General features: G+C 41.4%; 1 protein-coding gene across 1 annotated transcript in view; it reads right to left on the bottom strand.

The window, feature by feature from the left end:
• LOC106810177 (centromere protein O-like) overlaps positions 1-21,852 on the bottom strand; it is a 32,031-nt gene extending 10,179 nt beyond the window's left edge. The window contains exons 1-7 of the mRNA XM_014813462.1: positions 21,835-21,852; positions 17,533-17,672; positions 17,123-17,231; positions 16,872-16,963; positions 16,478-16,648; positions 3,036-3,094; positions 2,683-2,798 (exon numbers count right to left, since the gene is read on the bottom strand). Of these exons, the coding sequence (XP_014668948.1) occupies positions 2,683-2,798; positions 3,036-3,094; positions 16,478-16,648; positions 16,872-16,928 (403 nt within the window). The 5' untranslated portion in view covers positions 16,929-16,963; positions 17,123-17,231; positions 17,533-17,672; positions 21,835-21,852. The remainder of the gene's footprint in view (positions 1-2,682; positions 2,799-3,035; positions 3,095-16,477; positions 16,649-16,871; positions 16,964-17,122; positions 17,232-17,532; positions 17,673-21,834) is intronic.
• Positions 21,853-25,717: the final 3,865 nt, after the last annotated feature.

Below are 25,717 nucleotides of genomic sequence, written 5' to 3'. Positions count from 1 at the left end.
GTTTGTTATTCTATTGCGGTCATTTTGATACCTCATTTGCTTTAATTTGATCAGAAAATAACGATTTATGATTTTGGTAAATTTCACTAATGGCGGCCATCTTGATTGACGTCATACCGGAAGTCGTCCCAACTTACGCAATGTTAACATTTATTTCGTGATCAAGGCATCAGGGCGCTCAGAAAAATATTGGTTCGGAGAGGTTTGTGGGGGGCGGGGGTGCACGCGTGGACCCTTCTAGGCTCCCGGAACTATTACAGACAGGGGGTAAACTGTCCGCCAACACGCTATATAGCATATAGCGAATGGCACTGAATGTCACTGAGTGTGGTCACAGCCAGAGTTTGTTTTTGCGCCCTCAGTGCGTTCTTTTACGTCCCGTTGGCCTTTCGTCATTAACTGGAGACGGACCGCCCATTTACAGTGGTCATCCGAGCACGCGGAAGATATCACAGCTCCAATGTTGAGAGCAGGTTTTACACCTGAGAAAAATTCACTGCCCCGGCCGGATTGAACTCAGCCTTCAGTGGACAGTATACGTGGGCCTAATCACTAAGCCACGAAAGCATCTCTTCAAATATTATATGTATAATTGGCATAATTGTATTAAAATAAAATACTACATTGCCCCTATCATTATAACGACAAATTATAGTAAAATGACCAACAGTTAACGTGTTCTAATATATATTCTTGCTGTCATTCAATTATATGCATGAACAGTTTTTGCCATATCTCTACAATATGTGTTAACATGGAACAACTGCTCTCGGAAGAATCATTTTCTTGAAGTACATCGCAGTCATCTGTGCTGACCTTTAAGGAGTGTTCTCTACCTGCAAGTTAATTATATAAGGAATTACATAAGTATATACTGCATATTACGGGAATAATATTTAAACAAGTGCCGCAGAGCGACAGCGCTCATCTCACGTACCACTGCGGTGACTTTGTGGTGCAGTGGTGGGATTCTAGTAAACCCTGTTCAGTCCCAAATGTGTTCACATACGCACCGAAACAGTGGAAGCCATAGGGATGGTATCAGGAACCTATTTCTGACAGGAATGTTCGTTGAGAATCTTTATGAAAGTTGCACGAGATGGCCGTGTACGTTTAAGTGTCTTAAGATTAAAGATGGAAAAGCTCCATCGTACGTAGATAGCAACAACATATTGCAAAACAGAATAGAGTAAGCACTCATCCATTTACCTACGCAAGCCCGCACGTGAAATAGAGAGCTGCCACACCTGTAACTAATTAACGCAGGCAAAAACTACACAGTACTATCACCACCACACGACACTTGGCACGTGGCCATAAGTTACATGTAACACACTGACAGTACAGAATGGCCATAGAAATTATACACATTTAAGGAGCATAAACCTTCTTCAACCAAATTTAGCTTTTGAAATTTCACGTGACATTGTAGCCGCATACATCCAGGCATGTATAGATTCTACTAGCAAACCCGCAGTCAAATTCTTTCTAACAGTAAACAAATCCCATGTTTAACCCTCCTCTTGAGCGGTCAAAAGGTTATCCAGACACTTACTCTTCGCATGTCAGGCGAAAGTACATTTCATGCGTCCTTTCAATAAAGCCATAAAAATGCTTAGTCACGCTGAAACAAAAAAGTTTTTCAATCGCTCCGTCCGACCATGTCCTCAGAAAATGTCTCAAATCTGCCCTGTGCCCCATTGACCTTTAGCCTGTGACCTCCAATTTTGGCACAGCGATGGCTTTTTCACCATGATGCTATACACCGACTATCACGAGCCTAGGTCGAGCCGTTTAGATTTGTGCCGCAATTCTGCATTTCTTCCCTATACCTTAAGTTAAGGAGGGAATGTTCCCCCTTATTTTACACCTCTTGACCTTTGACCCACAGCTTCGACATCCCAACTCGTTTTCGGATTACCCCTCCCCCCCACCCCCACATCCCGAATATCGTGACCGTACGTCGAGCCGTTTAGATTTGTGCTGTTGACTCCAACTGTTGACGGACGGACGCACGGATGGACGCACGGACAATCATGCGATTCTACAAGTTGCATCTGACTATGTCAGATGAGCTAAAAAGTGAATGTGCCCCAGTTCCAAAGTTGTGGTGATAAGCACAGAGCTATCGGTGAGCCGCGTCGAGGTACGGTCATGTACACTAAGCCATCAATGATCCCTTCTAAACTTTTGATGGTATGTCCAAAGCCATCGATGAGCCATTGCAATGATTTCGGAGATGTGTCCTAAGCCATCAATGACCCAAGCTTTCACCATTAGCCATAATCTGTTCAGCAGCTGGGATGCAGAAGACCACTCTAGACCAACATTGAAGCCACTCCATGAAAGGAGGAAGGAACTTAAGGAATGATCTGAGACAGCAAAAGAAGCCAAATATAGCCTGTATACAAGTTGCATTTATTTTAAATGACTATCTATATCTAGGGGTAACAGCTGTCCCTCCCCTCCCTCCTCCTGGAATGTAGCCCTCTAAACGCCACATTAGGTCATAACAAGAAAAATATGATGAACACTGACGAATTAATCACACTCATTTCATCATACATTCGAGGTTTTACTTTTATTATTTTATTATTTTACTAAGCACTAATACTGGCAAGAAGATATTACTGACACGCACATGTTGACTTGAAGAAAAGAAAACAGGTTATTCAATGTTACCTCTAACTTTTACTGTGGTAGGAAAAATGCTCTTCAGATCATAGGTCATGATCACTTCGGCCATGTCTTTTCCACAACAACCACAGTCAAGCTCTGTCCCACAATCCAAATGGAATCTAAAATAACATTAAAAGCAATTATATAGCATTCTAAAAACATAGATCTCAGGATGACTAAACGAAATAAATTATTAAATGAAATGTGTGCAGTTTTGTATACTAACACAGGAAATCTTTTATACATAAACGGCTAAATTCATTTTATTAAAATAATTTGTCTGCCACATTATTATAGCAACTGTATTACAGTATATTATTTGATTTCAGTATGTGTGGCAGACAATTTCACCTTACCTAACAAAGTCAAATGATTGAGATGTCTGCAGGCTTTCCTTTACTAGCTTTACATTATCCTGAAGTTAAATACAATAACTCATTAAACTAGAAAGGGCAGTTGTCACCAACTACATGTATCCCCCGTGTTCTCTCCAAGATGTGTATGTATACGAAGTTTGGTCGCGCTAGGTCAATTAGGGGCCGAGTTATAGAGTGGAAGGGAAATATGATGAAGGTCAAGGTCAAATAAAGGTTGCAGGATAGACCTGGGCGTTTGCGGTACGCGACACACTGGTGCTGGCCCAAGGGAGTGTGTAATGTTTAGTACCAAGTTTGGTCAAGCGCGATAGGGCTTAGGGGCGCGGGAGTGTAGGTGAGAGTGGGGTGTGGAGGAGGAGGATATGGTGCAAGGGTCAGAGTGGTCACTAAAGAGGGCGCGAGGTGAGCGGTTGGTGGGGTGTGGGTTACGCGACACACCATTCTCGACCAGAGATGTGTAAGTATTACGATAAGTTTGGGTAGCCGCTAAGCGTCGATTAATGGCGGCGAGTTATTAGATGGGAAGGGGGGAGAGGGGGGAAATATGATCATGGGGTCTAGGTAAAGGTCAAATGAAAGGTTGCGTGGGGGGGTAGCCTGGCCGTTTTGGACCGCGACACACGCTTCGTCCCCAAGATGGTTTTTGGGGGGTATGAGCGGAGGGGTTGGTGGGGGTTTAGTGCTAGTCATTAGAGGTGTGAGGGGGGGCTTGAGTTAATGTTAGAGCGGAAGGAAATACTGAATGATCAAGGTCAACATAAAGGTAGTTAGTGACCTGGTTTGGTAGCGCTAGGGTCAGATTAGGGGGGGGCGAGTGTAGGGGGAGCGTGTGGGTGTGAATATGGATCGGGGAGAGGTAAATTGAGGAGGTTCGTGCGGGAGGGTGACTGGTGTGTGTACTGCTGGCTACCTTGGTGCGCGCGGGAAGATGTTGTGATGAGGTAGTACAAGTTTACGGGGTAGCGCTAGGTCATGATTAGGGGATTGGAAGTTAGAGAGGCGGAAAGGGAAATGGATTGATATAAGGTAAAGGGTCAGCAACTTGAAACGGTCGCGAGTGAGCCTGGTTTTGGTTCGCTGATCTCACCTTTCTCCCAGTGGTAAGTATGACCAAAGTTGAAAGGGTAGCCGCATAGGCATTAGAGGGCAAAGTTATGAGTGGAAGGGAAAATATGATCAAGGTCAACGGAAAGGTCAAAATAAAGGTCATAGTGACGGGTGGTTTTGGACGGAACACACCTTCTCCCCAAGATGCTGTACAGCTATTACCAGTTATGTTATGTGCTAGGTCAATTAGGGGGCGAGTTTAGAGCGCGGAAAGGTAAATACTCGCATCTACGGTCAAGGTAAATGGTCAATAAAGGTCGGTAGGTGACCTTATGGTGTTTGGTAGCGCATAGGCTCAATTAAGGGGGGCCCGGGAGTGGTAGAGAGCGGAAAGGCGAAATAGGTTCAAGGTGCAATGAAGGTCGCCAGTGGACCTGGGTTTTAGGTACGCGTGACTCACCTTATCCCCAAAGATGTGTAATAGTATACCATGTCTTGGTCAGCGCGTAGTTAGGTCGATTAGGGGCCGAGTTTGATAGAGACGGAGGAGGAAATTGGATCGATGTCGAGTACACGCGATCAGAATAAAGGGCTGCGTGAGTGAGCGCTGGCGCCGTGTTTTGGTACGCCTTAAGAGTGTGTAAGTATACCAAGTTTGGGTAGTGCCTAGCGTCAATTAAGGGCAGGTTATAGAGCGGAAAGGAAAAGTATTGATCAGGTCAAGGTAAAGGTCAAATAAAGGTACGTGAGTGACTGGGTTTTGGTACGTGGCTCACCTTCTCCCCAAGATGTGTAAGTATACTCAGCTTGGTAGCGCGTAGGCGTCAATTTAGGGGTGAGTTTAGAGAGCAGAAGGAGAAATATGATCAAGATCAGGTTAAAGGTCATAATAAAGTCGCAGTGACTAGTTTCTGGTACTGCTGTACACCTTCTTCCCAAGGATGTGCAAGATATACCAGTGTTGTAGACGCATAGGTCGTTAGGGCCGGATTAGAGAGCGGAGGGAAATATGATCAGGGTCAAGGTAGGTCAAATAAAGGTCGCAGTGACCTGGTTTTGGTACTCTGCACACCTTCTCCCCAAGATGTGTAAGTATACCAAGTTTGGTCACGCTAGGTCAATTAGGGGTCGAGTTATAGAGCTGAAGGGAAATTCTCTGCGGCGGACCGAGCGGCGGCAGCTGGGGAGACATGAAACCATAGTATCACCGCTGACTCGCCGTCGCGGGGGATACAATAAGTTCATTCGGTTGGTAGACTAATAGATATAACAGGGCTAATTGTTACTCAACCGTGAAGATTGGAAACGTACCGCTTACGTTTCGCCTCCTGCCAAGAGGCTTTCTCAAAGCTAACTGATGATTATCAGTTTTGACCACCAGATGGTGTGGTGGTCAATAGCTTAGTCCACACGTGACTAAGCCTGTATAAGAACGCACTAGGAAAATGCGGCTACCCCAATTGGACACTCAAAAAAGTTTCCAAGGAGATGAACACATCACGGGAAAAAACAACATTCCATAAGAAAACCTCCACGGAGAAACCGAAGGCGATGATTGTCCTACCCTATTTCAGAGGCGTCACGGACGTAGTTCAACGTCACCTAAAAAATGCAGGTGTGGCTTCAACAGTTAGACCGTTGAGACCCTAAAAAGCTTTTGGTACACCCTAAGGACAAAACAGATATGCACAACATTACGGACTGTATCTACAAGATACCGTGTGCAATGTGTGAAAAAAGTTACATTGGAGAAACCGGCCAAAAATTTGAAACCCGCCTTAAAGAACACAAAAAGGACATAGACACCTTAGCACCCATGCTCCCCAGCACCGAAATGACCAAATCCGCGATCACTGACCACGTAGCGAAGGACAATCACACCATCGATTGGGAGAATTCGAAGATCATCGATCGCGAGCCAATCAAAATCAGGCATTGGATTAAGGAGGCCATCTGGATCCGCAAGACCCTGAACATCAACCGGGACGAGGGGGGATACAGGCCTAGTCACGTGTGGACTAAGCTATTGCCCACCACACCATCTGGTGGTCAAAACTGATCATCATCAGTTAGCTTTGAGAAAGCCTCCTGGCAGGAGACGAAACGTAAGCGGTACGTTTCCAATCTTCACGGTTGAGTAACAATTAACCCGTTTATATTTAAATACAATAGTCAAAGTCACAGCCAATGTAACAAAATCATCATCTCAATATGACATGCGCTTATTATCTTAACAACCACTGCACCATAAGAGAGCTCGTAATACTGGCTGCTGCAGCTGCAACTGCCAATACTACTATGACTAGTATGTTATGCCATTTTTCTTGCTAGAAAGCAAGAACAATTGGTATGGTCATTAAGAGTTACATACCCTTAAAGGTAGTAGGTATATTCAATTATGAAATTCATACAAAAGATGGAAAACATATATTTTCAGATAAAGGTTTGTTATCACTACATGGCTCTACACCCTAGATGCTGGGCTTTTTCTTACATTTTTTTCAACATAAAATGAGTGGAACTTGTCATCACACTGTTGTATCTCAAATTTTAATAGAAAGGACATATTTTGTAAACTTTTCATAACGTGATAAATTTAGACTTTAACGTTTTTTTTGAATATGAACACTATTAGTACATTCATTCTAGATATATCATGGAAGAAACAAATTTGTGGTTTCTCAGGTTTTTTGTCGTTTTTGTTTCTTGACGATCTGCAGCCCGGATATACGCGCGAAGCGCGAACAGCGCCGCCTCGCGGCGCCTTTTGATCGAATTCGCTGCCCTCTATGTATCACTATATACGCAAGGCCCTCTGGGTAGTACATAAAGCCGCATAATCGGTCAATTGAGGAGTTGTGGCGATTGCAGAAGCCTTTCGACTCTGCACGTAGGGCGAGAATAAATCCAAATGCTCGTAATTGCAAGTTTTTTGGTCGGCGCTTTAGGTTTTCCTCTAGAAAAGCGATTTTCAATTTCTTGCATTTTACGCCCTGAACTTATTCTCGTACATATGGCGTCCCATAGATGGCGCGACGAGGCTCTCTTCGAGGGATTTTCCAGAGAATTTTCCACACAAGGAACGGCGAATAGGCTTAGACTGCCCCGCGGTGGAGAGTTCGACACGCTGCACTAACTATAACTTTAGTGTAGCGAAAGATACTTGGCCGAGTACCAGTCTAGCTGGAATCGTGACGTCGGAGTGTAATTCTCGTAGCCATCTTAGGACACCGCAGGCCTCACTGATTGATGGTTGTTTAGACTGAGAATTCGCACTAGACGTTATGTGGAAAAACAGCAGCAGCCGCGCTCCCCGCGCTCTTGACCCCGCGCTGCCCGTGGCGACGGCACGTCGTGCGAGCACGTGCTGGCGTGGCCGTGGCAGTTTTTTACACGTAGCTAATCCTACAACACGCCGCCACACTGACCACACAAAATATATATATGCACATGTTTTTTACGAAGACGAGCAGAGCGGCACATTCCAGACCTCCTCCTCCCCCGCGCTCAGTGGAGCTGGCTCGGGGAGTTTTTGCGCCGCCGTGACTTTTCGTAGTAAATAGATTTGGTATTTATTTAGACTTACATTTTATTATGAACGCTGCAAGTACAGTGCAGTGCTGTGTGTTGGCTGCCGGCAGCATTGATGCATGTATATAGATACCTTATTAACCTCGCATGGGGCAGGCCGGCGCGGATGCGCCGGAGAGGAAGAGACAGACTTTGTGGGAGTCGGAGAAAGGAAAGATTGTGGGAGAACGTCCAGATGGTACGAAAATCCGCGGCAGGTGACGGTCTTACGACGGCCGAGGTGTACAAAGCGCGTGTCAATCCTAATCGGGAAAGCCCCCCTCCAAAGCCCGATGTAGCCGAGCCGATGTACGTGTCCCGAAAACTGCGTTATGTTTAGGCTGCCCCGCTATACGCATTGCGCGCGCCGCTCCTTCGGCGCCGCGAACATGCGTATAGCGGGAGCTATAGCTATACATCCGGCGGTCGCGTCGCGCCCAGTCCCGCGGAAGTGCGCGGCTTAACGCTTTCGTCGGTCGCGGAACAACGCATCTTTTGCGCAAGGCCATTTGTATGCGGGTCTCTCTGGATGGCATCAAATTCACATAAATTATTACTCTTCAGTACATATATTGGTCAAAATTACACTTCTAGTAATTTCAAGTGATGAAAACATAAGGCAGTGCTGAAAACCTAAAAGCGAAGAATGACATTCGTCTGTGACACACGTTAAATGACAACACTGTGGAAAAATTCAGCTGAAAATGTCAAGTGATACTGCTCACTGTGTGTTTCTCGTGATTCCTGAATTTCAGTAGTAGCATTCCATTTCGACGCTCTTTCTCTCTATTTTCATCTGACATCTTTTTGGATTTCCCCCCTTAATTAAATTATGATACTACTATATTAATATCATCCCAAAACCTTTTTTCATACCTGCAGTGGCATTAGACTTGTTCTCGCCTGCTTACATATGAACAGTAAGTAGTTGCTTAGTTCAAAAAGGAATTGCTGAACATTCTTTTCTCTGTATAGGTATCGCTCCAGTAATACTTGCAGTGGGCACAAATGGTGGCAATGTATGATGGCAAACTCTTAGCTCACTTGAAAGCTTTTTAAAAGATGCGAAAATATGCATTAATTTGGTGTGATAGAAATCCATGCATACTCAAGTCCGATTGTCACTAATAACATATGCTATTTACACAAAATTTGTGATGTGCTCATTGCTTTATTGGTTCAATTCACTAAACTGATAAAAGTATCTACAACTCTAAATTTCCACACTTTTCTGACATCACGTTGAATTATTCAATGAATGTTAAGTAATTCCGTACCTCCAAGTAGTAATGGTTCATAATATTTGTCTTGGAATGAGTCATTAAACGTCAACATGGGTGTTCTGTATTGTTGAAGTTCCTCGGTTTTCACACCTAAAAGTACATTACACACGACATGGAATTGTGCCCACGTATATGTAAGCAATAAAATTAAATGTCAAATGTATTTTATTTAATTAAATAATTGAATATAACATTTTTGATTCAGACCAAGATTTTAATAATAGTTATTTTCAATACTTACCAGCCATTCATAGACGAAATAGCGGTTTATTTTTTTTACATGAGTATTCATCGGAGTTACATCCTCAGAACCGGAACACTCATCGTTACAATTTTCCGGTGCTCTTGAATTTAAAAAATCTAATTACACAAGATATTCTAGGCAACACTAACTTGCCCTCAAACAATACAAAAACAAATTGCAAAGTGCACACGAACTTTTTATTGATGAAATTAATTCACATTTAATTGAAAACAGTTTAACATCTAATTGGAATGATGTGAATAAACAAAACCAATTCAAAAATCCTTTCCAATGAATTTGTCTGGCTGTCAGAAGTTGCATTTGCAATTTTCAACGCAGTAACAACATTATTCTGTTTTAACATATGCCTAATAGTAGAACAATATACCACATACCTTTTTTCAATAATTTCAACTTGTGTAACAGTACACTTTTCTGCTGAGCAAGACTGTCTCCTTCTGCTGCCAGGACACCTAACTGCAAGTGCACATCCTCAAGCCTTTGATAGGTCTTGAAAGGTTTGGCTAGTTTAACCTAATCATGAAAACAATACCATACATATAGAGTATATACGATATTAGTAGGTATATGTATATATATCTATACCAAGTTCAAATTTATAGGGCGGGTAGGTATTGATATTTAACCAGCGAAGCATAGATCTACATCGCTCATCTATACTTAATTGAGCTTGGAACATTTTAACTACTATAAATTATAGGTATTTATAATAGTTTCAAAGGCAGAGGTAATAAATTGCCTAAAAAGTTTAAAAAAAGAGTGACTATCGCCAATTTATAAATGTCGTTATTTTAATGTGAAAGCTTTCACAATATGAATTTGCTTGCAATGATCATGTAAGTGATAAACTACAGAAAATTGACACAGTGACAAAGTTACAATTTGACAATCAGAGAGACTTATGTTGTGTTCTACAACCTGAATTACTTAACGCTTCTATTGTCTGTGTGTGTGTGTGTGTGTGCATGCGTGCGTGCATGCGTGCGTGCATGCGTACCGTCGTGTGTGTCGACCGATCCGTGTGTGTTTGTGTATATACATGCATAATACTAGCGCGGAAATCAGTGGCGTACTCAGTTGGTGACCGCTGGTTGAAAGGGAAAATACCCAAAAAATCTAACTACTCTATCTATCCATGCATCCATGCATCCATCCCATTACATACCATGCCATCCATCCATCCCATATCCGATCCCATCCCATCTCATCGCATCCCATGCCATCCCATCTGCATACATCGCATCGCATCCCATCCCATCCCATCGCATGCCATGCCATGCCATCCCATGCCATGCCATCTCATGCCATCCCATCCCAAACAGTAAAAAATAATAAGAAATCAAAAGATAAAAGACATTAAAAATAAAAAAATAATTAATTAATTTAAAAAATATTTAATTAAATAAATTCATAAATTAAAAATTAATTAAAAATTAAAAATACATACTAAAGATATAGGTAAAGGGAAAAAAGGAAAAAGGGGAAAATAAGTTCCAGCTGGACTCGAACCCCGAATCCGGTGTAGGAACGGATGATTCTGCGATTAGCCACTGCACCGTTAAGCAGGGCTCGAATTAACCGACGGCACGCGGCAATTGCCGTACTGCCCCTGAAAATCCAACCCGACGACGGCAGTCACCTGCCTTGCCTTTTGTGTAATTGCCGTCGGTGCCCTTTAATCTTACTGCCCTAGTTTTGTTTTAGTCGATCAACATACACCCGTGCGCGTGCGTGCTGTAGTTGCAATGATTGACTAAACCGATAGTCGCAGGAGGAATAATACAGCATCGGATAATTATTTGCTCCTGATAGCGGGCAGGTAAAATTTCTTGTTACTGTACTTCATTAGCAGAGGTGGGTACAGGGGTCAGTGTTACCGGCGTGTAAGCTTACATGGGCGGCATATTTTTTGTACATTAAAAGCAAGACGATTTGATGTACTAATTTGTTATGAGTTTTCCCTTTATTTTACAAAAGTGCTTTGGTGCCCTTCTAAAATTTTGAGAGTTGCCTTGGTGCTTTTCTATTTTAGAGAAATTCAAGGCGATTTCTCACATGCCCTAAAAAAGATGCCTTGCCCTTTCGTCGCTAATTCGAGCCCGCCGTTAAGGTATAGAGTACCGAAAGTGATGAAGCGTCACCGGTGGCATGAAACGAACCTACTGGTTCTACCACATATCCTGCTCTGGTAAAATTAACTGCGGTGTCCTGTTTTGTACCCTGTAACCATCATTCTGAGAGTCATTATTGCAGTTTTTATAGATTTCCAAAGGATGGAAGTGAAAAGCAACGGAAAAAAACAAAATTAACAACAAAAAAAGTTTTTTTTTTAAAATTTAACACACTTTTTTTTTTTTCAATTTATTAAATATTGTAAGATCGACTTTGCTCCGATGCTTTACGCTGTTCAGCGCACACACTCGGTTTTACGTTGCGCACAACATTTTCACGCAGTTAATTTATCAGGAGTAGATAATAGGAAGGAGTGTACATCAATAAACAAGGGAAATTTTACTAGCCTTACAATACCTACGATTTACTACACGTTAACTCATCCAACTTGAGCTCCAATCGGACACAGTACATTGCGCCATCATCGTACGAAATCGTTTCTCGTAGGACACCCGCAATCCGTAGATACAAGAACCTAAAACGTACGACACGATTCTCCATTCTCTGGCATCAATCCAACCATTGCGCGCCTATAATTCCAACAAAGCAGCTACCTAACGCGCTTTGCCTAACTGAGCGAGGCATGGGCTCGCTGGAGATTAGGCATCAACACTCGGCGAGATAACCTTTGACCGCTACACAGCTACACAGGCCACCTTTGTAACATTGCTGGCATGCCTTCATGCACGGCACGCCAACAATATGATTAGCTCATCGAGTGTTGGTCGATCTCCAATCTCCCTGCGAGGCACAACGCCACATGTCAGCTATCGATCGGGAGCAAACACAGCCAGGTTGCTGCCTTTTGTCTGAATTATAGCGCGCGCAATGGGCGTTGGATTAATGGCCAGAGAATGGAGAATCGTGTCGTACGTTTTAGGCTGTATCTACGGATTGGCGGTGTCTACGAGGAAACGATTTCGTACGATGATGGCGAATGTATGTGTCCTGATTTGAGCTCAAGTTGGATGAGTTACGCGTAGTAAATCGTTAAGGTATTATAAGGCAGTAATGACGAATTTCCCTTGTTTATTGATGTCACACTCCTCCCTATTATCTACTCCTGATGTTATGGAGCCAGTGGCTTGTGTAGAACCAGCCGTACGTTGTTCTTGCCAACGTGACGTCACACTTCGGTACTCTATAGGGTTTGTCTATATTCAGGCGGTTACAGGAGATAATTTGCATATTTTATCACGTGATTTGTGTTATTACCAAATCAGAGTTAATCGCCGTGTTCGTGACGTCACTTCCAGTCTGTGAAGAAGATGGTGAAAGGAGGAGAGGGGAGAAGCGGAGAAGGTGGTGGAGAAAGGAGGAGGGGGAGAAGTGGTGAAGAAGAGGGAAGGGAGAAGGAGAAGGTGTTGAGAAAGAGGAGGGTAGAAGCTGGTGGAGAAGGAGGAGGGGAGAAGCGAGAAGGAGAAGGGAAGGGAACTCATAATACTCATATCACTCATATCACATCATATCACTCATAACACACATATCACTCAGAACTCATATCACTCATAATACTGTGGTGGGGCGAACTTGATCCTGCTGCCAGTGCCAGTGTACAGAAACACAACATACATTGTCAATGACTGATGTAAATTACATCAGTACTAATTCAGTATTAGTTGTATTACTAGTAATGCATTAGTAATACAGTATTTGTAGTATTAATTGTATTGTAATACAATCTGAACAGTACAGACTACTACAGTACCCTACTCAGCAGCAGTGTCTGTATTCAGCACTGTATTACTAATTCATGAGTAATGGCAATGCACTCCTTCTTTACTCCGTGTACGGTGTAGTTAGCTGGCTAATGCCGGGTTGTGATAGGCCTAGCCTAATGCAAGGAGCTAAATATAACATGTTTTTAGCTCCTTGGCCTAATGCACATATGCACATAGCACATATATATGCACAAATCAAGCACAAATGTGTACTGTGTAGTACTCCTTCTTTAGTAATACTAATAGTTTGATAGCCACCTAAATTAATACAAATTACAATAATATATAATATATACATGTATGACAACTGGTGTTAATAATGTTGCCTTATACGCAGTGGCTAGAGGTACGGTAGCCGTCGGTCGTTGAAGCCCCTTTTTGGGGTTAGGTTTAGGGTTAGGGTTAGTATTAGGGTTAGGGTTAGGGTTAGGGTTAGGGTTAGGGTTAGGGTTAGGGTTAGGGTTAGGTTTAGGGTTATGGTTAGGGTTAGGTTTAGGGTTAGAGTTCTAGCTCATCTAAACTTTCAAATCGTGAATTTATTTCCCAAGGCGTTATTTCGAAATCTGGCGCCACCGCCGTCATCTTTGTCTCGTTAAGCGAATGGACTCCCGTACCCGTAGCCTCGAGACATTAAGATACGGCTACCGTAACCGTAGCCACTGCCTATATGATAACACAAGTTAAGTATGAGTCATTAGGTGGCTCTCAAACTATTACTAAAGTCGTAAAGAAGGAGTACTACTACTAGCAGGAGTAAGATAATATAGGATCCTATATTATCTTACTCCTGGTACTACTAGTACTACTAGTACTACAGTAATAAACTTTCGTTTTACCCGCTGCCATGACCAGTGTCGCAAAAATACCACGTCCCGGCACTTACTTATTATCATAGATATCATATAACAACATGCTTATTATTATTTGATCAATAAAGTTATTAAAGCTTTATAATATTTTATTTTAAAATATTAAATAATTAATAGTAAATACAAACCTGTTGTATTTTGTTTTGTGGACAATTATTTTGTTTTAATTTACTTCCAGTATGATGCAAGATTATTAACGACACGTTTTTGCTGCGAATGGCGCCCCCCATTGAAACAAGGTACAGGCGGCTGAAAGTATTTGGCGTTTAATTTTGTCGTTTTCTGAATCTTCTACGCCTATGCTACCCTTACTATGAACATATTTTAATCGACGAGTACGCCGTATATCTGTTTCATAATGTATTTGTAGTAAATATAGCGTAACATGGCTATTGGAGTTAATAGAAGTGCAACCGCCACAGGCCCAGGTTCAGGCTCAGGTCCCGGCCGGCCAAACAGATTGGCACTTCAGATACCCCAGACACCACCCGGTTTTGGAGGAACAAACGATCCAAGTCCGTGGCAGTGGGTGTTCCAGAGTGCAGCCCTTGCTTTCCAGCTGTGTATTCCTTTTTTGGCACCAATAGCAATTGGTAAGTTTAATGTTGAGCAGTATCCCAAACCCTGCTGGGGCCAAGTAATATTATTATTAAATTAATACTTCGGTTCAAGGATAGATAACATATGGGTCCCAATAAAACCAATGTCATTTACATCAATATAAATATAATATTATATCAATATAATAGGTTAGGGTTAGAATTAGGGTTAGAATAAGGGTTAGGTTTAGGCACATCGGTTTTATTGGTACCCATGTTCTCAATCCTTGGGCCAATATTTCTACTTCTATACTGGACAGTCCGTAAGTATGACTCGCTCAAACCACAAGAAATTCAACACTTCCATGCCCTAATTTACCTATGATTTATTACATGAAACCCAATAAAAACTAGAAGGAAGGCACTCGGGGGAGTGCGAATCACCACACACACACATACAAACGAGCCAAAAACAATACCTTCCGCTACACTTCGTGCGGTGGATAATGATGTCAGAACTAGCATTGTACATCCATCTTGCCCTCACACTTTACTTTGTATCGATACCTCTTATTATGTAGTTATAGCTTCGAACATCAGACATGGTTTTAGTCATTTTCATCGTCAAGTTGCAAACGTTTACGGCTGATGAAAGCAAACATTAGGCAGCTTGCGCTATGACACCTGTTGGCAGGGTTCGGCAGGGTAGCGATAGTACCATGGTACCGTAGTAGGTCATTGTACGGCATAGTAGGTCATTTTTAGTACGATTAGTACGATGGTACCAATTTTAGCTGCACTTGTACCGTTGAATGCATTTAAAGGGAGAGTTTACTCTAGGTTCTAGGGTTATTTTCAGCTAATTTAGGTTATAATTATGCTACATAAAAAGTTTCATGGTTCAATCACCATTAGAAATATTTAAAAAAAATGTTTTAAAACTAACGACTACAGTTTGATTACAATGACGGTGGCGCCACTCAAAGCGCACGATCTGATAAGTTGCGCAAAACCACTTTCCAGCCAAGGGCTACAGACCGAGGGTGTTTCTTATTTATTTATTTAAAAGCAAAATGATTGTAATATCTTATAAACGACATATATAGTTTCAGTTATAATATGGATAAATTTGCCCTAAAATGAATATCGTTCAGTTAAATAGCATTTAGGTATAAATATAATTGCACTTTTGTGATTAGCCCTCGGTCGCATAATAAATTGTCAAATACGCAACTTTTTCGGGGTGGCAGCACGGTCGCGGGTGTCATGTCGCCGTTCAAATTTCGTAGCGTTGATGTGTAATTAATTGTAACAATTAAATTAGGTATCTGGTAACAAATACGTGTGGGTATAGCAGGGTCTCCAACCATTCTGCATTCTGCGGAATTATTACGATTTCTAGGCTTAATTTCCGCACTCCGCAGCGGCAAGGTTATATTCCTCATTTCAGTTGCACTGTATCTTCGGCGCGCGAATGCGTATAGCGGGGAGCTATAGCTATACATCCGGCGGTCGCGTGCGCCCAGTCCCGCGGAAGTGCGCGGCTTAACCGCTTTCGGCGGTCGGGGAACAACGCATCTTTTGCGCAAGGCCATCTTGTATCCGGTCTCTCTGGATGGTCAAAATTCACATAAATATTACTCTTCAGTACATATATTGGTCAAAATTACACTTCTAGTAATTTCAAGTGATGAAAACAATAAGGCAGTGCTGAAACAACCTAAAAGGAAAGAATGACATTCGTCTGTGACACAGTTAAATGACAACACTGTGGAAAAATTCAGCTTAAAATGTCCAAGTGATACTGCTCATCTTGTTTCTTCCTGAAATTTCAGTAGTAAGCATTCCATTCCGACTCTTTCTCTCTATTTTCATCTGGACATCTTTTTGGATTTCCCCCCTTAATTAAATTATGATACTACTATTATATATCATCCCAAAACCTTTTTTCATACCTGCAGTGCATTAACTTGTTCTCGCCTGCTTACATATGAACATAAGTAGTTGCTTAGTTCAAACAGGAATTGCTGAACATTCTTTTCTCTGTATAGGTATCGCTCCAGTAATACTTGCAGTGGCACAAATGGTGGCAATGTATGATGGCAAACTCTTAGCTCACTTGAAAGCTTTTTAAAAAGATGCGAAAATATGCATTAATTTGGTGTGATAGAAATCCATGCATACTCAAGTCCGATTGTCACATACTACATATGCTATTTACACAAATTTGTGATGTGCTCATGCTTTATTGGTTCAATTCACTAACTGATAAAGTATCTAAACACTCTAATTTCCACACTTTACTGACATCACGTGAAATTATTCAATGAATGTTAAGTAATTCCGTACCTCCAAGTAGTATGGTTCATAATATTTGTTCTGGAATGCAGTATTAAACGTCAACATGGTGTTTCTATTGGAAAGTTCCTCGGTTTTCACACCTAAAAAGTACATTACACACGACATGGAATGTGCCCACGTATATGTAAGCAATATAAAATTAAAATGTCAAATGTATTTTTATTTAATTAAATAATGGAATTATAACATTTTTCTGATTCAGACCAAGATTTTATATAATAGTTATTTTCAATACTTACCAGCCAATTCATAGACGAAAATAGCGGTTTTATTTTTTTTACATGAGTATTCATCGGAGTTACTATCCTCAGAACCGGAACACTCATCGTTACAATTTTCCGGTGCTCTCTGAAATTTAAAAAATCTATATTACACAAGATATTCTAGGCAACCACTAACTTGCCCTCAAACAATACAAAAACTAAAATTGCAAAGTGCACACGAACTTTATATTGATGAAATAATTCACATTTAATTGAAAACAGTTTAACATCTAACTTGGAATGATGTGAATAAACAAACAAATTCAAAAATCCTTCCAATGAAATTTTGTCATGGCTGTCAGAAGTTGCATTGCAATTTTCAACAGCAGTAACAACAGTCATTCTAGTTTTAACATATGCCTAATAGTAGAACATATACCACATACCCTTTTCTTCAATAATTTCAACTTGTGTAACAGTACACTTTTCTGCTGAGCAAGACTGTCTACCTTCTGCTGCCAGACACCTAACTGCAAGTGCACATCCTCAAGCCTTTGTAGGTCTTGAAAGGTTTGGCTAGGTTTACCTAATCATGAAAACAATAACCATATATAGAGTATATACAGATATTAGTAGGTATATGTATATATATCTATACAAGTTCAAATTTATAGGGCGGGTAGGATATTGATATTTAAACCAGCGAAGCATCTACATCGCTCATCTATACTTTAATTGAGCCTTGGAACATTTTACTACTATAAATTAGAGTATTTATAATAGTTTCAAAGGCAGAGGTAATAAAATTGCTAAAAAGTTTAAAAAAAGAGTGACTATCGCCAATTTATAAATGTCGTTATTTAATGTGAAAGCTTTCACAATATGAATTTGCTTGCAATGATCATGTAAGTTGATAAACTACAGAAAATTGACACAGTGACAAAGTTACAATTTGACAATCAGAGAGACTTATGTTGTGTTCTACAACCTGAATTACCTGTGAATTGAACCTGAATGAACCTTCTATTGTCTGTGTGTGTGTGTGTGTGCATGCGTGCGTGCATGCGTGCGTGCATGCGTACGTGTGTGTGTCGACCGATCCGTGTGTGTTTGTGTATATACATGCATATATACTAGCGGGAAATCAGTGGCGTTACTCAGTTGGTGACCGCTTGGTTGAAAGGAAAATACCCAAAAAAATCTAACTATCTATCTATCCATGCATCCATGCATCCATCCCATTACATACCATGCCATGCCATCCCATCCCATATCCGATCCCATCCCATCTCATCGCATCCCATGCCATCCCATCTCATCACATCGCATCGCATCCCATCCCATCCCATCGCATGCCATGCCATGCCATCCCATGCCATGCCATCTCATGCCATCCCAACAGTAAAAAAAATAAAATCAAAAGATAAAAGACATTAAAAATAAAAAATAATTAATTAATTTAAAAAATATTTAATTAAATAAATAAATTAAAAATTAATTAAAAATTAAAAATACATACTAAAGATATAGGTAAAGGGAAAAAAGGAAAAGGGAAAATAAGTTCCCAGCTGAGAACTCGAACCCGAATCCCGGTGTAGGAGACGGATGATCTAGCGATTACCCACTGCACCGTTTAAGCAGGGCTCGAATTAACCGACGGCACCGACGGCAATTGCCGTACTGCCCCTAAAATCCAACCCGACGACGGCAGTCACCTGCCTTGCCCTTTTGTGTAATTTGCCGATCGTGCCCTTTAATCTTACTGCCCTAGTTTTGTTTTAGTCGAACAACATAACACGTGCGCGTGCGTGCTGTAGTTGCAATGAATGACTAAAAACCGATAGTCGCAGGAGGAATAATAACAGCATCGGATAATTATTTGCTCCTGATAGCGGCGCAGGTAAAATTTCTTGTTACTGTACTTCCATTAGAGAGGTGGGTACAGGGTGTCAGTGTTACGGTGTAAGCTTACATGGGGGCATATTTTTTGTACATTAAAAGCAAGACGATGTGATGTACTAATTTGTTATGAGTTTCCCCATTTTATTTACAAAAGTGCTTTGGTGCCCTTCTAAAATTTTTGAGAGTGCCTTGGTGGCTTTTCTATTTTAGAGAAAATTCAAGGCGATTTCTCACATGCCCTAGAAAAAGATGCCTTGCCCTTCTCGTCGCTAATTCGAGCCCTGCCGTTAAGGTATAGAGTACCGAACGTGATGAGCGTCACGGTGCATGACAACGAACCTACTGGTTCTACACAATCCATATGCTCTGTAACATTAACTGCGTCCTGTTTTGTACCCGATTGTAACCATCATTCTGAGAGTCATATGCAGTTTTTATAGATTTCCAAAGGATGGAAGTGAAAAGCAACGAAAAAAACAAAATTAACAACAAAAAAAGTTTTTTTTTTAAAATTTAACAACATTTTTTTTTTTTCAATTTATTAAATATTGTAAGATCGACTTTGCTACCGATGCTTTACCGCTGTCCAGCGCACACACTCGTGTTTACGTTGCGCACAACATTTTCACGCAGTTAATTTATCAGGAGTAGATAATAGGAAGGAGTGTACACAATAAACAAGGGAAATTTTACTAGCCTTACAATTACCTACGATTTACTACACGTTAACTCATCCAACTTGAGCTCAATCGGACACAATTACATTCGCCATCATCGTACGAAATGTTCCTCGTAGACACCCGCAATCCGTAGATACAAAGCCTAAAACGTACGACACTATTCTCCATTCTCTGGCCATCATCCAACCATGCGCGCCTATAATTCCAACAAAAGCAGCTACCTAACGCCTATGCCTAACTGAGCGAGGCATGGGCTCGCTGGAGATTAGGCATCAACACTCGCGAGATAACCTTTGACCCGTACACAGCTACACAGGCCACCTTGTAACATTAGCTGGCATGCCTTCATGCACGCACGCCAACAAATGATTAGCTCATCGAGTGTTGCGTCGATCTCCAATCTCCCTGCGAGCCCACAACGCCACATGTCAGCTATCGTGAGAGAGCAAACACAGCCAGGTTGCTGCCTTTTGTCTGAATTATAGGCGCGCAATGGCGTTGATTAATGGCCAGAGAATGGAGAATCGTGTCGTACGTTTTAGGCTGTATCTACGGATTGCGGTGTCTACGAGGAAACGATTTCGTACGATGATGGCGAATGTACTTTGTGTCCGATTTGAGCTCAAGTTGGATGAGTTACGCGTAGTAAATCGTAGTATTATAAGGCTAGATAAATGACGAATTTCTGTTTATTGATTCACACTCCTCCCTATTATCTACTCCTGATGTTATGAGCCAGTGGCTTGTGTAAACCAGCCCGTACTTTTCTTGCCAACGTGACTCACATCTTCGTACTCTATAGGGTTTGTCTATATTCAGGCGGTACAGAGATAAATTCGCATATTTTATCACGTGTTTGTGTTATACCAATCAGAGTTAATCGCGTGTTCGTGACGTCACTTCCAGCTGTGAAGAAGATGGTGAAGGAGGAGGAAGGGGAGAAGGAGAAGGTGTGGAGAAGGAGGAGGGGAGAAGCGGGAGAAGGAGGAAGGGGAAGGGAGAAGGTGTTGAGAAAGAGGAGGGTAGAAGCTGGTGGAGAAGGAGAGGGGAGAAGAGAGAAGGAGAAGGGAATGGGAACTCATAATACCATATCACTCATATCACATCATATCACTCATAACACACATATCACTCAGAACTCATATCACTCATAATACTGTGGTGGCGAACTTGATCCTGCTGCCAGGTGCCAGTGTACAGAAACACAAACATACATTGTCAAGACTGATGTAAATTACATCAAGTACTAATTCAGTATTAGTTGTATTACTAGTAATGCATTAGTAATACGATGTATTTGTAGTATAATGTATTGTAATACAATCTGAACAGTACAGACTACACTACAGTACCCATCAGCAGCAGTGCTGTATTCAGCCACTGTATTACTAATTCATGAGTAATGGCAATGCACTCCTTCTTTACTCCGTGCTACGGTGTAGTTAGCTGGCTAATGCCGGTTGTGATAGGCCTAGCCTAATGCAAGAGCTAAATATAACATGTTTTTAGCTCCTTGGCCTAATGCACATATGCACATAGCACATATATATGCACAAATCAAGCACAAATGTGTACTGGTTTAGTACTCCCTTCTTTAGTAATACTAATATTTGATAAGCCACCTAAATTAATACAAATTACAATAATATATAATATTAACATGTATGACAACTGGTGTTAATAATGTTGCCTTATACGCAGTGGCTAGAGTACGGTAGCCGATCCGTCGTTGAGCCCCTTTTTTGGGGTTAGGTTTAGGTTAGGGTTATATTAGGGTTAGGCTGTTAGGTTAGGGTTAGGGTTAGGTTAGGTTTAGGGTTATGGTTAGGGTTAGGTTTAGGGTTAGAGTTCTAGCCCATACTCTAAACTTTCAAATCGTGACTTTATTTCCCAAGGCGTTTATTTCGAAATCTGCGCGCCACCGCCGTCATTTTGTCTCGTTAAGCGAATGACTCCCGTACCCAGTACCTCGAGACATTAGATACGGCTACCGTAGCCACTGCCTATATGATAACACATTTAAGTATAAGTCATTAGGTGGCTCTCAAACTATTACTAAAGTCGTAAGAAGGAGTACTACTACTAGCAGGAGTAAGATAATATAGATCCTTATTATCTTACTCCTGGTACTACACTAGTACTACAGTAATAAAACTTTCGTTTTACCCGCGCCATGACAGTGTCGCAAAAAATACCACGTCCGGGCACTATACTTATCATCATAGATATCACTATAACAACATGCTTATTATTATTTGATCAATAAAGATTAAAGCTTTATAATATTTTATTTTAAAATATTAAATAATAATAATAGTAAATACAAACCTGTTGTATTTGTTGTGACAATTATTTTGTTTTAATTTACTTCCAGTATATGCCAGAGATTATTAACGACACGTTTTTGCTGCGAAGGCGCCCCCACTTGAAACAAGTACAGGCGGCTGAAAGTATTTGGCGTTTAATTTTGTCGTTTTCTAATCTTCTACGCCTATGCTATCCTTACTATGAACATATTTTAATCGACGAGTACGCCGTATATCTGTTTCATAATGTATTTGTAGTAAATATAGCGTAACATGGCTATTGGAGTTCATAGAAGTGCAAACGCCACAGGCCCAGTTCAGGCTCAGGTCCCGGCGGCCAAACAGATTGGCACTTCAGATACCCCAGACACCACCCGTTTCGGAGAACAAACGATCAAGTCCGTGAAGTGGTGTTCCAGAGTGCAGCCCTTCTTCCACTGGATCCTTTTTGCACCAATAGCAATGTAAGTTAATGTTGACAGCTATCCCAAACCCTGCTGGGCCAGCAGATTGGTGGCGGCAGGATCCAACCCTGCTGCTGGCCAGTAATATATTATTAAATTAATACTTCGGTTCAAGGATAGATAACATGGGTCCCAATAAAACACAATGTCATTTACATCAATATAAATATTAATATTTATATCAATATAATAGTTAGGGTTAGAATTAGGGTAGAATAAGGGTTAGGTTTAGGCACATCGTGTTTATTGGTACCCATGTCTCAATCCTTGGGCCAAATATTTCTACTTTTATACTGGACAGTCCGTAAGTATGACTCGCTCAAACCACAAGAAATTCACACTTCCATGCCCTAATTTACCTATGATTTATTACATGAACCCAATAAAAAACTAGAAGGAAGCACTCGGGGAGTGCGAATCACCACACACACACATACAAACGAGCCAAAAACAATACCTCCGCTACACTTGTGCGGTGGATAATGATGCAGAAACTAGCATTGTACATCCATCTGCCTCACACTTACTTTGTATCGATACTCTTATTATGTAGTTATAGCTTCGAACATCAACATGGTTTTAGTCATTTCCATCGTCAAGTTGCAAACGTTTACGGCTGATGAAAGCAAACATTAGGCACTTCGCGCTATGACACCTGTTTGGCAGGGTTCGCAGGGTAGCGATAGTACCATCGGTACCGTAGTAGGTCATTTGTAGCATAGTAGGTCATTTTTAGTACGATTAGTACGATGGTACCAATTTTAGCTGCCACTTGTACATTGAATGCATTTAAAGGGAGAGTTTACTCTAGGTTCTAGGTGTTATTTCAGCTAATTTGGTATAATTATGCTACATAAAAATTTCATGGTTCAATCACCATTAGAAATATTAAAAAAAAATGTTTTAAAACTAACGACTACAGTTTGATTACAATGACGGTGGCGCGCCACTCAAAGCGCACGATCTGATAAGTTGCGCAAAACCACTTTCCAGCCAAGGGCTACAGACCGAGGGTTTCTTATTTATTTATTTAAAAGCAAAATGATGTAATATCTATATAAACGACATAATATAAGTTTCAGTTATAATATGGATAAATTTGCCCTAAAATATCGTTACAGTTAAATAGCATTTAGTTTATAAAATTATAATCGCACTTTTGTGATTAGCCCTCGTCGCATAATAAATTGTCAAATACGCCACTTTTTCGGGTGGCAGCACGGTCGCGGTGTCATGTCGCCGTTCAAATTTCGTAGCGTTGATGTGTAATTAATTGTAACAATTAAATTAGGTATCTGGTAACAAATACGTGTGGGTATAGCAGGGTCTCCAACCATTCTGCATTCTGCGGAATTATTACGATTTCTAGGCTTAATTTCCGCACTCCGCAGCGGCAAGGTTTATTCCTCATTTCAGTTGCACTGTATGAAATTTGCACTGATTGTTCGCCATGTCGCTTGACACAATTGTTTTTTTTTACAGCCGTGCCTGGCACTGGCCACGAGTTTATTAATAGCCGTCACTGCGCGAGTCGTTTCTTGGAAATGCACGCTCTGCCATTAGTTTTGCACCCACCCTACCATCGCTCAGTGTTATAATGTGTTTCTATGCATTTTGTATCTGGCATGTACGGTAAATGGAACAGCCTAGTCAGACAGGCGCTGTCTGCAAGGTGTCGCGTAGTTTGTCTGCTAATCAGATTAACACGTGGGGAGAATGGCGTCCAATTGCCATTGCCATCCAAAAAACCCGACTTTTACAGAAATTCAGGAACGAATATACACAGATGTGGCCTGTACTTGTGAAGTCGAAACTCAGTGCTTTAATCATGGCTATTGCATGGTATGCAAGACAGACTTTCAAGTGGGGCACGGAGGAAGGGGTGACTGCCAAAGGCATATATAGTCTCTCAACAGCAGAAGTGCTATGCGGGTGCAGAGGAATCTACACCCAATATATCAAGCTTCTTTGCAGCAGATAGAGAATTGTCTGCCTTCACGCAGAAGTGAGATTTACGAATTATTTAATTGAACACAATGTGCCTTTGAGGGCAGCAGACCATGCAAATGAACTCTTCAAGAAAATGTTTCCAGACTCACAAATAGCCAAAAAGTATGGTTGCAAACATACAAAAACACGTGAAATTGTGAGAAATTGCAATTCTTACCTGTGTTTTAATACATGTATTATTACTATAGTAACCTAATTCTGTGTACGCTCTCTGAAAAGTCATAAAAAGTGTTTTGAATCCTAACTTGTAGGGTTAAGTCTAGGGTTGAGATAGTGTCATCAGACATGAGAATATGGCCCACAGTATGCCTCAGATTGCAGGAAAATGGCTTAAATATTTCAAAATTTTCTGGGGGGGCATGCCCCCACACCCCCCTAGAACTGGCATGCCTACGACACGCAGGGCCTGCCTGCGGCAGCCAAGGTTAATTACACCCCCCCCCCCCGCTGTCCATCAATTTCATTCCGCATTTGGAGTTCACAGGGTTGGAGACCCTGGTATAGACGATTTGTTATACAGTAAGTACAGTTGTATGCAGTAAAATCCTAGCGGCTACTGTCCCTTTAAATTCTTCTCAAGAGAAACGAATGTGTGTAATTTTATTCACTTCTCCAGGGTTCATTTTTGGTGCGCCCTTGCATTAGTAATGCAATATTTATTGTAAAGCCGCGTCTGAATGCTATTTAAAATTATTTCTATCAAGCGCCCATCCGCATTATGCACCAGTCAATCACCCGGCCCCCCAACCCAGGGAAAAAAATACACGGGAGCGACGAGCGATTTCGCTCTGGTAAGCTCTAAAATCGCTCAGGTAAGAACAATAACGGGAGCGTTTGCCCGAGAGAAAATCGCTCCCGTGGCCTGATAATTGAAATGTACACAAGTACGTACGTACAGCGAGTGCTACATATACACCTAGCATCCAGCAGTGGCTTAAGCTGGGTTTACACTGACGATTATATGCAGTCAAGTTGGCGTTTTTCTTCTTTCTACCAACCTCTCTAGATATGTTCAAAGCTCTTAAGTTATAGACCGCGAGGCGGCAAACGTTACAACATTTGACCCGTAGCACACGGGGCGACGCGGATACGCATTTTTGCATGTATATAACAAGCCGCCAGCATGGCGCCTAAACGTGCTCTCCCCCTATGGTGGAGGGACACACCCCTGATTGCTGTTCTCTGATTGGCCACTTGGCAAAAAAACGTCCAACTCGCCTGCTCCGACTTTCCACTTTTCATGCTTATATACCTTCTTTATACTCCCTA

Source organism: Priapulus caudatus, unplaced genomic scaffold (genome assembly GCF_000485595.1).
Source record: "Priapulus caudatus unplaced genomic scaffold, Priapulus_caudatus-5.0.1 Scaffold16, whole genome shotgun sequence".
NCBI classification, from domain to species: Eukaryota; Metazoa; Priapulida; class Priapulimorpha; order Priapulimorphida; family Priapulidae; genus Priapulus; species Priapulus caudatus.
This window is presented reverse-complemented; position numbering and strand designations above follow the sequence as displayed.